Genomic DNA, 22,097 nt, shown 5'->3' on the forward strand with positions numbered 1-22,097 from the left:
TTCTCTAGACAATTCCTTGACCCAAAATTCATTTTTTCAAATTAAAAGCCTTCATTGTCATCATACAAGGCTTCATATAACAAAATTGGTAGTGCTACTCCACAAATTGTATTTTCCCATTTAAAAAAAAAAACATAAATAAGTAATATAAAAATATAAAAAGTCACATCCTTGCAAGGTAAAAAAAATATTAGCCCAATCTAAAATATTGTACATTGTTAGTTTTATTGATTACTATTATTAGCGCAATTACCCTGCGGGATTCAAACCTAAATTTGTCCAATAAAAAAAAAAAAACATTTTTAGATCCAAATATTGTGATGGGTGTGGTAAATCTAACTGGTGTGTGTATGTATGTGTGTGTGTGTGTGTGTTTTTAAACTCGTGATCAGTGAGGTCATGTGTTTACACAGTGAGCAAGGTTAACCACTCTGCCGCAGGGGTTAGGGACAGACAGGCCGGCGTGTGGGTCACTAATAGGCTTGCTGGATTTATGCTGGTGGCTTATAGAGGTTATGTGTGTGTGTGTGTGCGCCCGTCTGCGTTTCCTTGGCAAGAATGAACGACATGTTGGACAACCGCCATATTGTGTGCGATTTCTCCAATGACATCATACTCATAAAAACAATCACCTTGTCCTTAAATGGGTATATATGCACATAAGGCAGACTTTGAAATAGGCTTGTGTTCCTTGGAAAGACTTCAAAACTAAGTTTGTTTCGAGGGTTGTATTTCGCCTTCTGCCTTCGTTTAACCAATCTAAACAAAGGTGACGCTATCGGGATGGATTTACAAATATGATCATATTTTCGTTGACATTTGGGAGGAGCTCATTATTGCAATTAAGATGGTAAAATGGGTGTTTTGGTGTTGTTTTTGTTGGGTCATTGCCTAGCCAGGAGAATTGCCGTACTTTGTTATCCCGGAAGAGATTTTAGTATAAACCAAGGCATTATCCAAAACTGAAGTATGTGTTAATTTCAGCTCAGTTCAAGTATGAATATATACTGTAAGGTGCTTGTTATTCCAAAGAGTTGTTAGCAAGCCAGCAAGCATATTGAGGACATTCCTATTATTAGACTAGCGCATACCTGGAATGTGAATAAGCTTAGGTAGAAATCGTCTGTGCTGACTTTGTAAGGTCTTCGACCGTATGGATTCAATGATGTGCTATACCGTAGTGCCTCGAGATACGAGCTTAATTTGTTCCGGGTTTGAGCTTGTAAGTAGATATTCTCGTAATTTGAATGGACGTTTCCCATTGAAATGAATTAAAAACATATTAATTTGTTCCAACCCTCTGAAAAAAGATCAAAAACAGGATATTGGATTGGAATAAATGTTTTATTTCTTCTAATTCGCCATCTATTGACAAAGTAAAACATTACAAGTGGTTTAATATTACTAAAATGTGTTTGATAGTACTAAAAGTATACATAATCGAAAAGGGGAGAAAGGAAGGGGGTACTTTTTGCTCGACAACGCGCTGGTAACATGACATAAACAAATGTAAATGAACTTGGATAACAAGTAACGCAGGGAAAAAAACACTGGAAAAAAAATGCAAATCTCCGCCCAGTGCTCCTAGATATCTGTTATACACAAAAGATGCAGCAAAAAAGTATCATAAACAGCTTCTCATGTCTTGGCCACCTGGCTTTGTACAATCTCGAAATTTATCTGGTATCTAGAGATAATTATTTGCCCGAAATTTTACCCGTATCTCATTGTTCGTATGTCAGGGGTGCTCGTATGTTGAGGTACCACTGTAGATTACACAACAGTGTTCGCCTTCTGGCCAGCAGGGACCTTCTCGGATCGAGTGTGAAGTATGGTGGTTCACGGGGTGGCTCTGCGGTTGGGAGTAGCGGTAATTACAGCGTAAAAGAACACTTTTATAGAGTGTAGTCTTTTGTGGCTCCTAATCAGAGGCACCTTCGCAGAGATTTGCATACAAGCCTTAGGGAATCGCTCAGGAATGCTTCACTGACGAGTCCGGCGACGGAGACGCTTTCGCTGTTGTTGCCATGACTTTCCACTTCACGTTTCACTGCCCCCAGTGGAGACCAGGTGGAAGGGGGGGTCGCTCGGTCGCTTGGTCGGTGAAAGTGATTAAGACTGAAGATCAAACGCTAAGCCATTCGTCCATCAACACTCCAGAAAAATGGAAGAGTCTGTTCTGGCTTGGTGAGCAAGTCCTGAGATCCACATTTTTGGATATTCCGACTGGAATATCATGTACAGACGGGATCTTGCACTGCTTTTGGGGGAGATTAATTTCCCCGTCTGTTGGGTGATTTGTAATTTTGTCTCTGCGTTTTCCGAGTATCTGGCAAGGGCGCAGAGAGAAGAGAAATACGGCTTCGGAAAACCATTTTAATTACAGCGTTCTGCAAAGGCAGAGGTTGGCACAGCAGATCTCTTTACCTCATCAGGACCCTGCCAGTGGTGATTGGAAGAAACACTCAGTCAGGTTTTATTGAATAACCCTAGCCCTAGACCGGAGGGGCTTTACTGTAATAGAGCAGCTGTAGAGCCACTGAGGTGACAGCCAAATGGTACTTATTAAACGAAGGCCTGATTCATACGATGTGTGGCGCTGTAGTTTAACCTTCTTGCTGGCTTATGCTTCAGCTTTAATGCTTCTCTCGTATTTTCAACAAGCAATTGGTGAGATGTGTCTAAGGATGAGTTATGGAAATGGCAAAAACAACACTGGCCTTGTCGCGGAAGTGGAGATGCATCAACAGCAAGCCCTTTGGGTAAAGCGACTGAAAAAGATCACTGGGTAGACGTTAAGCAGGACTTCTGGACGCCGACGGGGATTAAATTAGCGACTACATTTAGACTGATGGCTACTTCTCTTCAGATTAGAGATGTCACGTGTCACGGAAAGGAGATATTAAGTATATATGAGTGGTCACACTTTTATTGCCCTTCAATAACCTAAAATTGCCATTTTGAACCTACTTCAATTCAATTTTTAAAAAACTCAATTCAATGTTCTCTTTTAATGACCTGTTTTTAATATAGATGGTCATTATTTTGGACAAAAAACTCCCAACATCAACTAGAAGTCAAAAAATCATCCAAATTTACCTGCAGTCACTTTTAAATAGACTAATAATGACTCAAAAATCAACAATTCTATTGATAACAATAGACATCTAATTCATTGACACTTATTTTAGTACCATTGACAGCGTCACCAACAGTCCAAATATCCTCCATTCCCATTGACATGTGCAAAAATAACATTATTTTCCAAATGTAATGATAATAAACACTGAAAATCTATATTTGGTAAATGACAATGTTTATGATAGATGGTTATTCGACGAAAAGTTTGCCATTCGTACACTAATTGCAGTTTAACTAGTCTTTCACCACATCTTTATTGGCTTTATTGGAAAATACACATTAGCATTTTGTTGTTTTTGGACTCAGCAGGGCAAGTTGAAGAGGTCACACAACACAAAAGAGAGCAACGCTGGGAAATGAGTGGCCTCGTTAAAAGTACAGTAACTTGATTAGGGAGGAAAATACCCCATTACGTACACAGACTCGCAATTGAACAATGTTTCTTCTGATCTATTAATGTCATCCGGCTTCAGTATTTGTAATCATCACATCGCTAAACCGTCCTATGACAGAGTAACTAGGAAAATAGAGCTTTATTTTTTCTCGGTTAGACGTAATAATGACCAGTTATGGCCACCCGGGCCAAGCTAAACTGGGCTTGAAATAAAATAGCCAATCTCCAATTCTCCATCCATACAAACATAAGGTTTGAGAGGAATAGATGTGTTTAAAAAAGCGCTACATTGACCCAGGTGGCAGTTTAGATGGTCTAGAAATGGGCAAACCCCCCGTTGATAGTATACTTTTCCATTTCTTCCCATTTAGCTCTGCTGCTTTGTGAAGCAAATCTCATTTCCAATTCTGCCATCAGCTAAAAACGAGCCGGCGACAACCTCGGCGGAGCGAACCTCCCAAGAGCGCCGCTCAATTATTTACAATTTCATGGCTGCCTGAGATATGTGTTATTCCAATAAATTTAGGAATTAGTAGGCTTAAATACCACACATATATTAACCTCTAAAGCTGAATTTTATCCTCCATTTAATGGTAAATACCACATCATGCTAATGGAATTTCAAAATGATTGGGCATTCCATGCTCTTAATAGGCTGGCGTCTAAAATTAGCGCATACAAATCTTAGCCAAGACACAGCATGGCGTAGAAAAAAACGAACGTTGTGGATTCACAGTTATCAGACAGTCCAGTAAAAGACAGCTTTGTTACTTTTTTACGGAATTTCTTCCTGGTAGGGCTGATATGAGGATCTCCAGTTCTTGCACCGGTGGTCACTTTGTCCCACAAAACTGTCCGGAACAATGAGCACACACCTGCGGTATAGGGTGACATCGACAAATAAAGAACCTTGACACAGAACAATGATTAACATTGACTGTTTTTAGCATTGGCTGGCTGCCATCTTAATAACAACCATGCACAAAAGATGCTGTGGAGAAAAAAAAATGAATGTGCTTTCTGCAACAAATGGGTCAATTTTGCTTCACGCCGGGAACCGAGACTCAGATTTTTTCTGCTGACTTGTGCAATATTGCTATTATAAGCCATATTTTGCAATACCATGTCGTTCGGAAACTTATCAGTTGATTCAATTCGTTTGGGGCTGGGCTGTTTTTAACAGATAGTGTTTATTGTGCTATGAGGGGGGGAAATATGGAAAAGGAATACATCACGAGACAGGATGCAAATGAGGGATGTTTTGGGGAAGATGTTATTTAGTTTGACGTTAGTGTGTGTTAATATTTTCCAAAACTCATAGTTTGGGGAATATCTTGGTGGTTTCGCCCTCAACTTTTATCTTATCCTCATACTTTGTGTTATTTTTGACATACTAACTTAATGTTTGTTAGTTGGGTGCTTATTTCTTTGTGATACCTTTTAATGATATGCCATTGGCTAAATTTGAGCAAAAGGAATCATGATGATGATAAAATAACGATAATGGTGTCCCCCCCTTAGTTGTGATGATATAGGTCAGAAATATCGTTTATTTATATTTTCCTTGGTCTCCAATTAGGATTATTTTTAACTGGTTTGTTTTTTTTCTTTGATTTGTTTTTTTTTACCTATATTTTTATCACCAATTGGATTATTTTTAACTTGTAGTTTATTTTTTCTTTGATTATTTTTGTACTTACAATTTGTTCATCAATTTGGATTTTTTTAACTAGTTTTTTTCAGATTTTTTTAGTTTTTTTACCTACCATTGGTTCTTCAATTTGGATTGTATTTAACTTTTTTTTTTACTTATTATTTGTTCTCCAATTTCGATTCTTTTTAGCTATTTGTCTTTTTTGGGGGCATTTTATTTTTTTTACTTACCATATTATATTACCATTATCAGGTCAATTCTCCCTTGGGAAACCCTCCAATCTCTCACCCTCACCCCAAGCAAATTCCAAACAACGTCATGGGATCACACATTACATCCAGTGTGAGTAATCGACCCCCTCGGTCCAGTCGTCTTGCACGCCGCCACAACCCCACACCCCACTTTCTACCCCAAACCGCCCCTTAATCCCCTCCTATCTCTCCCAAGGAATGCAGCACCTTATTTTGAAAAATACCTTGTCACGTAATACCCTTGAAAAGCAGCCTTTCAGCACAAAAAAAGAAAATGGCATTCCACTGTGTGATTTAACGACATGCGCGCAAACAAGACAATTGAGATGATTGATCACCTTTTAGTGAGATTTCAACAAATATGTCCTCCCTTGCAAATGAGTGCCACATTGATGGTCGGGAGAAGCTCCATTTTTTTTCCAGTTACGTCTTCAAATGGTATTTGCCATCTTTGTGACTTGTATTCATTTTGAGTTGCCTGGTTTTGAGACCAAAACATAGTGACTGCGTTCCATTTGCATTTCATCTTTTTCCATTGGATTCTACTTTATAGCGTTGTCGGTTGGATTGACTCCATCATCCATTGGCAGTAGTAGCGCCGGGTTTAAAACCGACTATATATCAGTGCCTGGTTACATCGGCATCCGCGACTTGCTCACTAGTAGCAGATTAATGTCCCGTTGAGGAGACGCAGACTCCTGGCAGAGTCTCATTTATTCTGACACAAGGCAGGTGTCAAAAGGAAGCTAGTGAAAAGTTACAGAAGGGTTGAAGCTTTTCATTTTTTTTACAGAGCAGTTTGGAATTTGGTTTTAATGTCGCCGCATTAAGACGAGCTTCTTTTTGAGTGGCGTTACTTATTTACGATGCTGTTTACGAGAGTTTTATAGGTGCCACGTCGACACCCCCGGAGGATTGTCGATGTCATTATATTTTTGTCATTACGCTTTGGGGTTTTTTTTTACCATGAAACTAACATCGGGATAATTGGCTTTTTTAATACAGCTGCTGGATTTGGAAGGAATTTGAATGAGGTGTCATTAGCTATGATTTTTTTTTTTTTTTAGGAATCAATTACAGTGGTACCTCGAGATATGAGCTTAATTTGTTCCGGGACTGAGCTCGTATGTCGATTTTCTCATAACTCGAACGAACATTTCACATTGAAATGAACTAAAAACTAATAATTCATTCAAACCCTCTAAGTAAACACAAAAAACAGGGTATTGGATTGGAAAACATATTTGATTTGTTCTAATTCGCCATCTATTTACAACGTAACACATAACTAGTGGTTAAATATTACTTAAATGTGTTTAATAGTACTAAAATTATACGGATTTCGAAAGGGGGAGAAAGAGAGGGTGCTAAATTTATAAACAGCCTCTCATGTCTTGATCAACTGGCTTACTTGTATCTAGAGATAATTATTTGCTTGAAATTTTAAATGTATCTCGAAATGCTTGTATGTTGGGGTACCACTGTACTTCAATTTATCGACAGCTACAGCCATGAATATGTTATAGATTTTCATACTTTCAGGAGCTATAGCTAACTCAGTTTGTTTGGAGAGCCACATTCATGTCAACTCTGGATCTCATGTGGACTGGACTAGTTTATTTCGGGTCATAAAAAGGTTAAATTGATGGCGCTATTTGACTGGGAGTAAATTAATGAACACCCTAATCAAAAATGGACGTCAAATGCCGTCAATGGACCTGAAAGATGAGCATCCTTTACCAGTTTAGGTGAAATGGACCTCCATTGTTGTCAATGATAGTCACTTTTGGGCCAATTTGTCATTTTAGGGTACTTGCAGGTGAGTTGCCGTTCAATTTGGATCATTTTTTAATTAATTTGGGGATATGCCATGTTACTTTAATGCTGCAGGTTGGTTCCTTCTTGCTGATTTGGTATTTTAGATTGCTTGTTAACTCATTGGCTCCCATTGACAGCAAAAAAAAATGAAAATTACTAGTTAAAAATGTATTAAAGTGCAATTACAGAACTCTAGTTTTAACAATGTCCATGTCGGATAAAAAAAACAACAACATTGCGCTCCAAGATTTGGAATTACATTTGATTTTATATCGTAAAATGTAGGAAAATCCAGCTACTCACCAATACATGTCATAGTTAAAATTTGAAAATAAATCCTCCATCTTGCCCGGGCTACATTGTGACATCATGACACCCAGATGACACCTAACAGTTGATTACCTCGCCATTGTTATGTTTCAAAGACGATGTTGTCAGAGGGAGGTGACCACTGAGTTTAGATTGTCACAGAGTGTCATCAGCAGGTTGCAACAGAGACACAGAGAATTTGGGGGAGTCGCTGAAATTGGAAGCAACATTTTTTTCACGGGAATCATGCTTTTCGACTTAATAATAATAGCAATGAAAAGCTGAACATTTGGACGTAAATTCCCTTTTTTTTTAGGTTCATCCAGAGATTCCGCTTGAGTGCTGAATATCCCAAGCTTGTTGTGAGTGTTTAATTCATTTTGCATGAAATAATTGCATCAGATAAATAAATAAAAGCGATAGTTTTAAATGAGCAACATACCTGGCAACCTCGGCCAATTGCTGACCTTATTAATGATTGCAATTGCCCGTATTTAGTGACAAAAAACATATTTACTCACATAGGATGCATTTAAAAGTCAAATTTTATCCAAAGTGGACAGGTTGCCGAATAAGTATGCACTAAATTCAAAATGTTGTAGATGTCGTTGTATGGCGCTGACAGCTTGACTGTTTGGGTACATTGCTTGCTGACACGCTATGTTTTTATAGTGAAAAGGCGGAAGTGACTGACACATATCATGCTTAAAGCATGACAATACTAGTAGCAGTCCGCGATGATGTTTTCGAATGCTACCAGTGACCGAGACGATCCGGATTAGATCCGAAATGCGTAAATTGTCAGACTCGGGTTGGTTCGCGGGCCGCGTTTACGTCAACTCGATTTCATGTGGGCCGGACAATTTTAGATATAATATTTAGATTTTTTTTTATAAGTGGATTAAAAGAACTGGATTAAAATCCCTGAATATTCAGTTTTTTACAGATGTAAAACAATGTTTATTTTAGCTTTTTTTAAATATATTTTTAGATTTTACAAATTGATTTTTGAACTAAAAACACAGAAAAAAATGATTAAAAAATTACAATAATTGATTTAAAAGGAGGACAATCAGGAAATGTAATATCCATCTATACTCTTCATTTTAATTTGATCCTAAAATAGAAAGTCAGCATTTATGATTTACTTTCCCGGGCCACACAAAATGATGCAGCGGGCCAGATTTGGGTCCCCGGGCCGCCACTTTGACACAAGATCAATTTTACAAAAAAAAAACATACTTGGAAAAAATCCTGTCTAAGCTGTACACAATTCAAAATGATAAAACAAAAACATTAAATACAGGGAAAACGTATAAGTTGACAGGTATGCAAAAACTGTTGAGAAACTCTGGGTTAATGCAAGGTGGTGCAGCACATAGAGAGAACCCGTCGGTTTATTGACACTTTGCGGTTTCACCGCTGTCGAGTTCGCCAAATTGACTCGAGCTTCCGCCAGAATGTTAATGTAGTCTCGCCAGGTGCTCTTGCAAGAAATGCGGTGACCAAAAGAGCAAAAGCTGAGATGCCGTGTTTGCAGATGAAAAGTCTGCGCAGTGAAATAGTCAGTCATAGTCGTAGAGTCCAGCAACGCAATCAGTCACGCAGTATTTCCGCTACGTCGCGAGTCTGAGAGCACCGCTATCGCGCTACGCACACAGCAAATATTTTCCTTTTTTTTTCGTCATTCGCCTTGTTTGCTTACGGGAAAGCCAGCATTTTTTCCCTTCCATATTTGGGCATAAGGACTAGCAGTGAGTGGTTGTATTTTTGATACACTACAAAAGTTTGCGAAGGGGATTTTTGATCAAATCCAAGTTAATAAATCCGACGATTTATATGAGAAGTCGAGATGTGAGCTGTAATGCAAATGTACTGTTTTTTAAAGATAAGTTTAAAAGCCAATCTGCTGTTTTTGGGACTGGGGTCTAATTTTGGGGGATTGTATTAGTAGTTGACCTTTGAGATTTATCGTTCTGGCTGTTTCAACGTAGCGGTTCATTGTGAAATGGTGCAGCTGGAATTAATTCGGGTTTTTTTTTTGTTTTTTAAGGGGACCAAATATTTGCATTTGTTCCGTTTGAGGGCCGCGTGATGGGAGATGATGGATACGCTGTGTTGGCGCACTGTTTTCACTGCAATTTAAGTGTGACTTTGCTCCAAGCGGAGAACATATAAACAGTCGCAGGTGTTTCGAGCCGCCATCAAATGTTTAATAACTTGCTTAAGACTGACCATAAAAAATGAGTGAATGAGATTTTGTGGAAAATTAACCTGGAAGAGTGAATGGATCGGGGAAAAAATCATTGATTAAGCAATGGTGGTGCCTTAATATGGAGTTTTTTTTAAAGGGAAATGTTCATGGAAAGACCACAAAAGGTATTTGTGGGGTATTAGAATGTAGATTGGTGTCCAACTCGCAGCCCGGGGGCTAAACTTGGCCCACTTTATAATTTTCTGATGACAAAAGTAACTAAATCCTAAAATATTGGTAGTTCTTAATGAAAAAAAGGAGTAAAGAAATCCAACAATGTTTATTTTGTTTATTTTAAGTTGACATTTTACAACTAAAGCTTCAACATTTTCCCTTCAAATAAAAACAAGAACGTTTATTTTTTCTTATATTTTTATTAAGAAATGTCATTAAAAAGGCTATTTAATGTCGTCATTTTATCAAGAAAAACAATTTATATTCAAATAAATTTAGCTATTTTTTACTTGGAAAAAAGTAATCATTTAAGGATTACAAAAATCTGAGAATGTTTGCTTTAACCTCTTCTTAAATTTTAGATTTAAAGCAATTTGTCTTTTTAGTCAAAAAAGTATAAATATTTTTCTATAACATCTCATCAAATACATCAATTTGAACACCAGAACTATGTACTATAGTGTATTTTCTGGATAAAAACTCACATTTTTTGTCCTAGTTTTGCCTCCTCTACCTTTTATAGTCCAGAAAATACGGTCCTTTGTGTATACGCTCTGCTGTTTCGATGGGATTTAATTGCCACTTTGATTTTTGAAACATAATACTTCGCCTGGCCGATTCAGAGATGACGCGTGCGCCCTGTTAAACCCTTGGCGCATCCCACAATGCATCCTAGATATTCCATTGAGAATTTCACCCGTCTTTGTTGATGTGTGTGGGTATGAGTGTGTGTATGTTTGTGTGTGTGTGATTCATTTCCACACAGACTAGCCTTATAGAATGTGAAACATAGTCTGGGAATGCAGGAACCTCATTTTCCTTACCCAATGGAAACTTTACATCTCCCCAACTTTCACGTTTCCCCCTTCCATTCTTTCTGGATTAGCCCGGGTAGTCGAGTGATTTTCGGTGCGTGCGGTCAGTCCGCCATAAATCCCCAAGGATCTCCCATTCGGCCATTTTCGTTGGGGTGGTAGGCCGGCTTTTCGGGACGCTTGGAAGCCAACGCAAGCAGGGAGCAGATGGTTTTAAGATCGAGCCGAGCCGTTTTTGGACGCGGCGTTGACAACAGAAGCTATTGTGGTTGATTTTTTATTTTTATTTTTTACGCCGTGCTGTTCCTACGTAGATGGATGAAGAAGAAGGAATCTTTTCAATACGCTATGTGCGCAATATCTTAGCTAAAAATGAAAAAAATTTAATGTCTCTTCATATTTTGGCTGGATAACCATCCGTACTTGGTGCCAAAACACACTGAAGGGAAAAAAATGTCTTTGGATCATATGGTCTGGATTTTTATGATTGTCAAAAAATTCGGCAATAATAACAACATTTTAATGGAATGCTAACGAAGGAACCTAACAAAGTAGTTAACTCTTTATAGGGTTTAAAACTAGCCATATTTATTTTATTATTGTTTTGGAAAATAGGTTTTTAGATCAGATTTTTCATTATCAAAAAGGTCAAACAATAATTGCATTGTATACACTGTAAAAACTTGCACAGTCACCTCTATAGCCAGCCCTTGTTAATGTGTTGGATTTTTTTTGTACAAAATCTCTCAGTGGAGGCGGAGCTTTGTATTGGAAGATTTTGTAAACTTAAGGTGGCATCTGTATATTTAACAGTATTCTTCCCATTCAGACATTTGTGTTTTTTTTAAATATCTGACAGTGGTACTGCGTTTTTGGCTTTCTGTCCAATACTTTCACAACTTGCTTATAAATGGTTTTAATTGATATTAGTGTTTTTTGCAGGCTGATAACCAACTTGTTCTCCTGTAAAATTGAACGCATCATTTGAAGGAATTACCCACTTTTTTTTAATCTGGGCGCCTTCAAATGCACTGTGCAAAACTTCATCTTTTAGCAGCAGTCTAAAATCTGACCTTATTCCTTTTAACAATAGCCAACCGGTGTCAAACATAAAGCGCGGGGTGCCAGATGTTGACGCTTTGCTAATATCCCTCATTTTGTGTGGTGAAAATGGACATTTTTGACTCATTAGCTTGATAAACGATGCACAGACACTCGTAAGTACTGTTTTGTTTTGTTGTCTTTCTATGCTGTGGTGTCAAGAGACTACTTGGCCTGCAGAAAACATTTACTCAACTCAAACTGTCTCACGAGCCTCTGCCAAAACAGCTGTTCACCCTCAGCGCCTACAGGCATGCATTTGGCCTATCGCTAATCCCCCATCACTACCTCCTCTATTTCTCTTATCGTCTTATTATCACGAGCCAATGATTAACTACCGTTCGTTATCGCTATATCTCGGTCCCTCGTTGGACGGGTTTCATCGTCTCCCCTTTGGGAGCTGGTCACGCCAGCTGTCGTTTACCGCGGCAAAATGTCTTTGTGGAGTGAAAGACGACCTTTTGTCACTCTCTATTCACATTGCTCGAATACCTATCTTCAACTGGACACCTGCACGGCCGCGACTCGGTACATATATATATATATGCCGAAGAGACCTCGTCTTAGTCAACATGATAGTTTTGTCTGGGGATATCCAATATTTCTATACTGGAGAAAATATCACGCTTGCATGATGCCTCTCTTATCTAGGTTTTCTTATGCACCGTAGTTGAATTTTTCCAGAAAATTAGGCTACGGGTCGCCAATTGGAAAATCGGTTTCACAAGCAGTCTTCTATATATTCTGTATTATACGGGTTCTAACTGTAAATATATACATACATACATAGACATACATACATATATACACATAAATATACATACATAGACATACATACATAGACATACATACATAGACATACATATGTATACATGCATACGTATACATGCATACATATACATGCATACATATACATGCATACATATACATGCATACATATACATGCATACATATACATGCATACATATACATGCATACATATACATGCATACATATACATGCACACATATACATGCACACATATACAAGCACACATATACATGCACACATATACATGCACACATATACATGCACACATATACATGCATACATATACATGCATACATATACATGCATACATATACATGCATACATATACATGCATACATATACATGCATACATATACATGCATACATATACATGCGTACACATGCATACACATGCATACATACATATACATACATACATATACATACATACATGTACATACATACACATGCATACATACATATACATGCATACACATGCATACATACATACATATACATGCATAGATACATACATATACATGCATACATACATATACATGAATACATACATACATTCATATACATGCATACATACATACATATACATGCATACATACATACATATACATGCATACATACATACATATACATGCATACATACACATACATACACATACATGCATTTCCATACAGTTTATTGTCACTGTTGTCAGGATTTCTAAATTACGAATCACTTCCTTAACCTTATAAACGCAGTACTGTCTGATTTAACTAACTGTTGCACAAACACTGTTACCGAATAATGAGCTAGATATCTCAACAATTCAGTCATTCACTCCATATTTGGATGTTAAGGTAGCATTTGTCTGTGACTGTCGGCAATGGCCAATTAGCACTGGCTATGCATGCAAGTGTAATTAAAACGAGCCCAGGACACTAAGCACAAGTGACAAGGCCTCCAAACAGCACCAGTCTAATCACACCCTTTACAGGGGACGCCAAGGGAAACACAGTCCATTAGTTACTCCAGACTGTCCCTTCGAATAAAAAAATGGTGGTGAATAAAACGAATAAAAGATAAGATTGATCCACAAAACCAACACATATGGGGTCCTATAGCAAGAATGAGTGATATGCTTCAGCTTTGGCTGTAACTAATGATACGTTTAATAGGTTTTATTAAATAAATGCAATATCAGAAGAACTTTAAGGCTTTTAAATGGAAAACGCTAAGTAAAGGACCCAGGGGGAGGCCAGTGGCTTGCATAAAAAGATGTGCATAGCAGTAGAGAGACCACCCACCGTTTTTGCAAAAGCTAACAGGCAGAATGAGAAGGAGAAAAGGAAGACGGAAATTCATCATGTTGAGCAACCCAAAGTGCAAAATATGGTGAAACTTTTCTTCTTTTTCCAACCACTCCCTTCCTGCCCATCCATCGTTTATCCTTTTTTTTTAATTCTCCTCCAGTGACAGATTTAGTAAAGTGTGATTTGGCTGCTGTTGAAACATTTTCCAAAAGCCATTATAATGAAACCCAATGATAACAGATGAATCTTCTCACCAAGTCGAATTTGCAATGAAATTTGACCTTCAATGCACAATGAATGAAAACACCCATCAGGTCTTATTTTTCCCGACAAAAACTTTTACTCAATTTGTAACTAAATTCTACTACTTTGGACATGATGTCCTTGTAGCTATGCTAGGAATGCGTCTGTTTTTTTTTTTCCTCACCCTGACGAAACAACGAACAAAGTTCTCTTCTGTGTTTTGTGTCAGTGGTATTTTAAATTTAAGGAACGCCAGCCGAGAGGGTCAATTTCTCAGTGTGATAACCTTGAGCAAATATATAGCGGTATGTGACTATCAAAATAAACGTTATTTTCAAAAAATGTTCATTAAAATTGCACTTTATATTTTTAACACTATATAATATGTAAATATACACACTTTTTTGACTAGTGTCGGTGTGGAGTGGTACTTTTTGGATTTATTTAATAAGGAACAGCACATATTCATGAACATATTCATTTTAATGAACATTTATATGTAGATATGTAAGGTTTTGTCACAAAATGGAATCAAAACCTAGTTTCCTAAACCTGACTGCTATAAGGTACTACTTTCCTTTTACTAGTGGGGTGCACTTTATTACAAAAAATATATAAACTGGTAGACTTATTTTTTTTTTAATATTTTGTACCAAATTGGTATGAGGGAAAAAAAAACCTGGCAACCCGTCAGGCTTATAAAACACTGGGACAATCCCTATATCTTATAACAAAGCACTAATTATTCCGTAATTCAATATTTTTTAACTGATTTTTTATTCACAAAGTAAAATGTTCAACAGTGATCAATTTTATGAAATATTCCAATGTGATAAACTCATTAAAAACACAGTGCCATATTTCTGTGACCTTTGACCCAACCCATGTGACCTTTGACTTCCTGTTGCAAACAACCTGCAAACACATGAGCTTGCTAACCAAGCTAGTAGTCAGAAAGGAAAGAAAAGAAGGCACCGGATGTGAGGCCTTTCGAGCCGAGTCATGTCCTCAGAGAGCGTTTTTTTGTTGTTTTTTTCCCTTTTTTTCTGGTTAAACAACACAGGAAGGCGATCATTGATGGATAGAAGGAGGGACGAGAAGCCTGGAAGGGAAGGGAAGGGTGCAGGAATTGTTTTAGTCTGCTCTGTGGGAGAAAAGTTTGCTGATATGTCAATGGCGTAAAAGGAACAGACTTCATTGAAGGTACTGTCTGATCCTTTTTGGTTCTGCATCATCACATTGTGGATAAAGAGGCGCTTTTTGGAGAATTTTGGTGTATTTCTCTTGTCTTACATCTGAGGGCTTAATTAGTTTGTTTTATTCTGCTGTGAGCCGTGCACTGGTGAGCAAGGATCAGTCTTTGGGTGGTCTCCCCGCCCAGCCACCACCACCACCACACACGTACGTACCCCCCTCAGTGGGTATTTTTCGGGAGAGTGCTTTTAACGTCCTGCGGTGACTTGTCCTTCCGCCTTTTCTGCTCCAGTTTTGCGCTTCAGTCTTTTCTCGTTTTCGGCACCGATTGCACTCAGATTTTGGATTAGGGTTGCCACAAATGATTATTTTGGAGGCGACTAATAGATTTTTTGGGGGGAAGTTCATGTGTCGGATTCATGAACTCGCGTAGAAATCATGTTAATGCTGAACACAGATGTTGGCAACTATTTGGGGATTGTCTGCTTTCTTTAAGGAATATTTTTTATAGATAGAATATAGAATATTTTTAGTATTTTTTTGTTTTGTTTTTATTTTAATGTATTCTTAAAGAAAGGCTAAAATAGAAAAGTCATACTCTACCAAGATCTTTTTGAAATCAAATGTATTTTTCTCTTTTATGTCAAGATTCTTAACAAGTAATTCATTTTTCCATTGTGTCAATCTTTATTCAAAAATGAATGTTTTAAGAATGTGAAACTTTTTGCACGGCAACAAGCTGGTAAAATAACAAACAAATTTAAATGAACTTGGATTACGATGCAGACACACTCAAAAATAAGTTTAATTGAACCTAACACTAAACTTATTTCTAATTTTGTTTGACATTTTGATACCTTTCTTCTCCCGGGTTAGCTCTTTTTGCTCCGCCTCCACACTGACTTTCAGTCAATATCAAGGGTTGTTTGAATTTGTATTCCCTTCAAAATATTCCCAAAATGATGCACACAAATGTCCTCACAATAGGATAACCTACCCAACAAGAAGTAGTATATACTGCTATACTGCTCTCGTATTAGCGAACAACCTCCGCCATTCGCACTGACTAACGGGAAAAAAACACTGAAAAAAATCCTCCGCCCAGTGCTCATTACACGATTGAGTTGCGGGGAGAGAGCCAGTAGCCACAACATTCTTATGAGCAGCATCTCACATCCGCTGTCTGCTCGTATATCAAAATTTGTCTCATATCTCAAGATAAATATTTGCCCGAAATTTTACTCGTATCTCAAATTGCTCGTATGTCAAGGTACCACTGTACAATCAATCTAAAATAAAAAATTAAAACAAACCACTTTCTATCATTAACCAGGGTACAACCATGGATGAAATGGACTTTGAGCGCCGCCGGGAGCTGAGGAGGCAAAAGCGGGAGGAAATGCGCCTGGAAGCTGAACGGTAAGCCCAACCACAACCGGTATGACCTTTCCCTAAAATATCCGCACCTTTGCAGGATCCTAGCCAGTGTATAAAATCTTCCAACCTACGAGAACTTAGTGGCACCAAGTTACGTTCTCCGGCGTGGATTCCAGTGTTGTTTAAAAAGCTCAAGGCCTCCTTGAGTTCTTTTTAAAAACCTCATTTAGCAACCAGGGTCTTTCTAACTTTGGTTGTAGGAGGCGAAAAAGAACAAAATGGCTAAGCAATCAGATAAGCACGGTGATGACCTTTAAGTGGGAACGCTCAATCATGCCCTCTCAATTTTGTCTCCCAGATATGGAAGCCCTCTGAACTTCCCTTTGATTCAATGGACCAAATTGATTAGACTAAAGCCCCGTTCCAACAAGTGATTGAGTAGTAACGTGCCAAGTGAAGGCATAAAAGATTGTAAAAGGCTTTTTTATTTTCTTCTATAATAGCGAGAACAACGTGCCAAGCCTGGCCTCTCACTTTCTTCTAGTTTAACAAAAGTTTCCTCATCAATGTGGAAGCCTGAGGCCATTTAGAAAGAGTTTGATAAGGATGGAAATAAGGAAATAACAGCCAAGGTCAGTCCTCTACTTTATCTCGGAGAAGTGTCTCACTAAGAGGTTTTTTTACTCTAAAAAGTCATTAGGAAAATGCAACTTTAGTATTGCTCATTTGTATTATATTCTGTTTTTAAGTTCTTTAAATTAAGGAGGCAAGTGTTTGGGAATGCCTTTTGGGATGGTCTGTTAATTCCTGGTTGATTTTATGGTATTTTTGGGTCACTTTTTGGGTCATTTTTGGGTGTATTCCACATCTGTGATTTCAGGAATCTTCATTTTGATTTGAGGACATATTTTACTCATGTCAAGTTCATTTGGAGAAATTTGAAGTCCTTTCCTGTTAACTGTGTTTCACAGAGTTGATTTTTTTGGTCGTTTCCTGTTGGTTTAGGGGACGGGTGTCAAAGTGGCGGCCCGGGGGCCAAATCTGGACCGCCACATTATTTTGTGTGGCCCGGGAAAGTAAATACTGAGTGCCGACTTTCTGTTTTAGAATCAAATTCAAATGAAGATTATATAAATATATATTATATTTTTTGATTTATCCTTTTTAAATCAAGACTAAAACATTTTAATCCATTTTTTTAATCTTTGTAATTCAAAAAGCATTTTGGGACATCTAAATATATAAAAATATTTGATGATACCTTGATTTGAAAGCCGTACTCATGACGTCATTGTATGTACCGCGCTGTTAGTTTTGATGCAACTTCCAACAAAGATTTAGGGGAATTCAAGCAGAGAGCATCGTGGGAATGGGTCAGCATTTCTGAAAACCCAAACTCCGCCTCCAGCCTTCCCCTCCTCCTCCTCAACATGTTCATTTTTTCCTCTCTTTACCAAGTAGGGGTGAAAAAGTCTTTTCTCCCAGGCTTTCAGAGGCAATGCGTCGCCGTAAGGAAAATATTTAGACATACTTCAGCACATTCCTTTTCAGCGCCCTGCTGTAAATCGTGTTTTCGGTCGCTTGTGATGAAATCGCTCGATTGGGCTCACCTCGAAACGTTCTCCTTTTTCATTTCACTCCCTCGAGGGGCCTAAGTGAGGAAAAAGGGGATATTAAAGCGGGGCTTTTTGGTACACGCCACATGATTGGCAGGAATGCAAATTCAGCTTTTTGCAAGTTTCTTCTTCTCTCCTGCTGAGGAATTTTGACTCTTTTGTGCCATTTTTAGCTTTAGTTTGTCGTATTGGTTCTCATGACATTTGCTGGCATTTTCTGGGACAGCGCAGTCCTTCGGGAGTTTAGGCAGTGGCGGCGCCATGTTTTCCAGTGCGTGGGGAGGCGACATCACTTGTGTTTTTTAGTCATTTTCTTTGTACTTTAAGAGGAAGTTGAAGTAGGGTTAACATTATAGAGTTTGTCTCAGTACACCAGGCATGGTTTCAAGGGCTTTTTATAAAGTCTTCAATTTCCATGAACCATGTTTGGGGAGTCAATTGGTACATGTACTGTCTCAAAAGCCTCAAATTGTCAAATAGTATTTAAATGAAGTTATTTGAATTATTATATCTACCGTAGTTTCACGACTAAAAGGCATACCGCATTATAAGGCGCACCCTCAATGAATGACACATTTTAATTGTTCCATATATAAAGCACTGGACTATAAGTCGCACTGGACTATAAGTCGCACTGGACTATAAGTCGCACTGGACTATAAGTCGCACTGGACTATAAGTCGCACTGGACTATAAGTCGCACTGGACTATAAGTCGCACTGGACTATAAGTCGCACTGGACTATAAGTCGCACTGTCTATTTTGGAAACAAATTTAAGACTTAAGTGCGCCTTATATTCATGAAAATACGCTATATATTATTGTATGAACACTTTTTTTTTATAATATACGTACACACTTTGCTTTAATGTTCCAGATTTTTTTAGATAAATACTTGCCCATACATCAACGAATCAATTTAATTCAAAAAATATATCTTATACATCATTTGAATAAAAAACTCAATTCTCAGTTACGTTGTTTTTTTATTTTAAATAGCGCTGACATCAAACACCTTAAAACTAAACTCCGAAAATCCAATTCCCAAACTATTTTACCGCTAAAACCAGTGAAAGAAGAATGTCAACCGATACTTTAGAACTTCCTCATCCAAGGTTAAAGATTGGCCAACTGATACAAGTGATGTCACCATCAATGTTGTCCTCCTGCTCTGTTTCGACAAAATTCGGAAAGCCCAGGATGTCGACGAGCTGCAAAACCTCACGTAAACCCAAAGCGGCTTTGGCGCGCCACGCCACACGTGTTGTAATTAACACGTTAGCTAGCTATGCAGATCAAGTGGCAATTTTGTGGTTGTCGTGGCTTTGAGCGAGAAATTAACAATGCTATTAAATGTATGATATCTTCTGGCAAGTCGTCATTTCGTAAATACCGTGTCAATATCGTTTTCTTTCTCCCCTCTGCCAGGATGTCGAAAAACGATGATGATGAGGAGGAGGCGGCTCGGGAGAGGAGGCGCCGGGCCCGCCAGGAGAGAATCCGGGCCAGGGAACTTGAAGAAGCCGCCTCACAAGCCGAGAGCCCGGGGGTGACCAACTCCTACAGGTGAACAAATACTCCAAATAGATGTCTTAGCATATAGTATGTTTGCTACTGTCATACCGTACTAGCAAGGACGGATCTTTGCAGGGTAGTCAAACTCCCATTGATGGCAATTCCATGTGACTTCCCGTGACCGGACGTTTGGTCGCTGGTCTTTTGGTCGCCGGTTTTTTGGTTGCCGTTTTTTTGGTTGCCAGTCTTTTGATTGTCAGTCTTTTGGTCGCCGGTCTTTTGGTCCCTTTTGGACGCCGATTTTTTGGTCCCCGGTCAAATGGTGACAGAGAGTTTATTGTTGAAGCCAGCTCTCAAAATTATATTCATGGGAGAGTTTAATATCTAAGAGAGAGAGAGAGAGTTTAATATCTAAGAGAGAGAGTTTAATATCTAAGTACTGTTTAATATTTGAGTACTGTTTAATATAGTACGACTTATATTATGCCTGAAAAGGTCCTTTCACCATTATTCAGTAAAAACATGGTTTCTCCCGATAGCGTGACAGAGAACACCTCCTCGCTGAGCAGCTCTTTCGGTGGTGGCGGCGAGGACGAGGACCAAGCGCTTCTGGAGCGCATGGCCAAGCGCGAGGAGCGCCGGCAGCGGCGCCTGAAGGAGGCGCTGGAACGACAGAGACAGCCGGAAGAGGCGGAAGGCCAAGATGTCGGCAGCGTGGAGAAGAGCAAACCAGAGCAGGAATACGGAGAAGAGGAGCAGAGGCCTTACTACTCCTCCTGGCGCCGTGGTCAAGAAAGAGAGGAGAAGGAAGAGGAGGAGGTCAGAGAGGATGAAGACGTGGAAGCAGCTCCGGTGGAGGAGAATGTGGAGGATAAGCCCAGGAGATCTTACTTCATAGAAGAGGTGAGGATATTTGTCCTTGGTAAGGATTTGACTTCCACATTTGGCCTTTGTCAGGATGCTTTGCTAACAATTCAGTGATGGGGACTAGCGTTACCGTGGAGACACAAGTGTGATGATGGCCCTTTTTCATAGGAGCAAGCAGAGGAAGCAACTCATTCAGTAGTCAGTACATATGAGGCAGAGTCAGCAGCTCTAATGGCTGAAGAAGCGACTGAGGCCGCTTTTCTAGACTTCAGATCATGTAGGATTCCGAGAAATGACAGTGCAGTGGACAATGAGATGTATGAGGACAAAGAGGTATCCTATGCGGTAAGGCCACTCTGAATCCTGGGCACAAGCACGCTTAAGTCACTTTAGGGATTTTCACTTGGATTTGTGCTTGTGAAAATAGGGAAACCACATCACTGTTCACAAGCTTAAGTTTACATCCATGTTCGTTTCAGTGTGTTATATTGAATTGAATGCTTTTATATTGTCATTGCACAAGTAGAATGAGATTTCACCACCATGTGCACAAATTACAACCACAAGCAAACAGACACATCAATATGTAGTCCAAGTGAGATCAGTAGATTGTTCCGTCTGAAGTCCAGGATGAGTTCCATGGTTTTGGTGACGTTCAGCGGTACGCCAAGGGTGGTCGGACGTTTGGTCGCCGGTCAAATGGTGACAGAGTTTACTGTTGAAACCCGCTCTCAAAATTATATTCATGAGAGAGTGTTTAATATCTAAGAAAGAGTTTAATATCTAAGTATTGTTTAATATCTAAGTGTTGTTTAATATCTAAGTACTGTTTTATATCTAAGTACTGTTAAAAACAGTACATATTTAGATATTAAACCCTCATGAATATAATTTTGAGAGCTGGTTTCAACAGTACTTAGATATTAAACAGTACTTAGATAATAAACAGTACTTAGATCATAAACAGTACTTAGATATTAAACAGTACTTAGATAATAAACAGTACTTAGATAATAAACAGTACTTAGATATTAAACAGTACTTAGATATTAAAGATTACTTAGATATTAAACAGCACTTAGATATCAAACACTACTTAGATATTAAACTCTCTCTTAGATATTAAACTCTCTCTTAGATATTAAACTCTCTCTTAGATATTAAACTCTCTCTTAGATATTAAACTCTCTCTTAGATATTAAACTCTCTCATTTTGTTTCTGTATTTTGAGTAGCATGTCTTCACTTCAATTGCACTTTTTTTCACATGCACTTTAA

At 38.4% G+C, this 22,097-nt stretch overlaps 1 protein-coding gene across 6 annotated transcripts in view; it reads left to right on the forward strand.

Annotated features, from left to right (window-relative positions):
• cald1a (caldesmon 1a) overlaps positions 1-22,097 on the forward strand; it is a 37,617-nt gene that overhangs the window by 5,853 nt on the left and 9,667 nt on the right. For 2 of the 6 annotated variants that reach the window (XR_013324677.1, XM_077709850.1), the window contains exons 2-5: positions 16,779-16,864; positions 19,867-20,004; positions 20,493-20,856; positions 20,989-21,165. Coding sequence is in view for 5 of the 6 variants with exons in the window: in XM_077709850.1 (XP_077565976.1) it covers positions 16,779-16,864; positions 19,867-20,004; positions 20,493-20,856; positions 20,989-21,165 (765 nt within the window). In the remaining variant the exon portion in view is untranslated. Of the gene's footprint in view, positions 1-7,764; positions 7,930-15,230; positions 15,455-15,507; positions 15,653-16,778; positions 16,865-19,866; positions 20,005-20,492; positions 20,857-20,988; positions 21,166-22,097 lie in introns of those variants that run through there. The other 4 variants (XM_077709853.1, XM_077709852.1, XM_077709854.1 and 1 more) reach the window with 4 other exon arrangements.

This window comes from Stigmatopora nigra, chromosome 23 (assembly GCF_051989575.1).
Source record: "Stigmatopora nigra isolate UIUO_SnigA chromosome 23, RoL_Snig_1.1, whole genome shotgun sequence".
In the NCBI taxonomy this organism is placed as follows: domain Eukaryota; kingdom Metazoa; phylum Chordata; class Actinopteri; order Syngnathiformes; family Syngnathidae; genus Stigmatopora; species Stigmatopora nigra.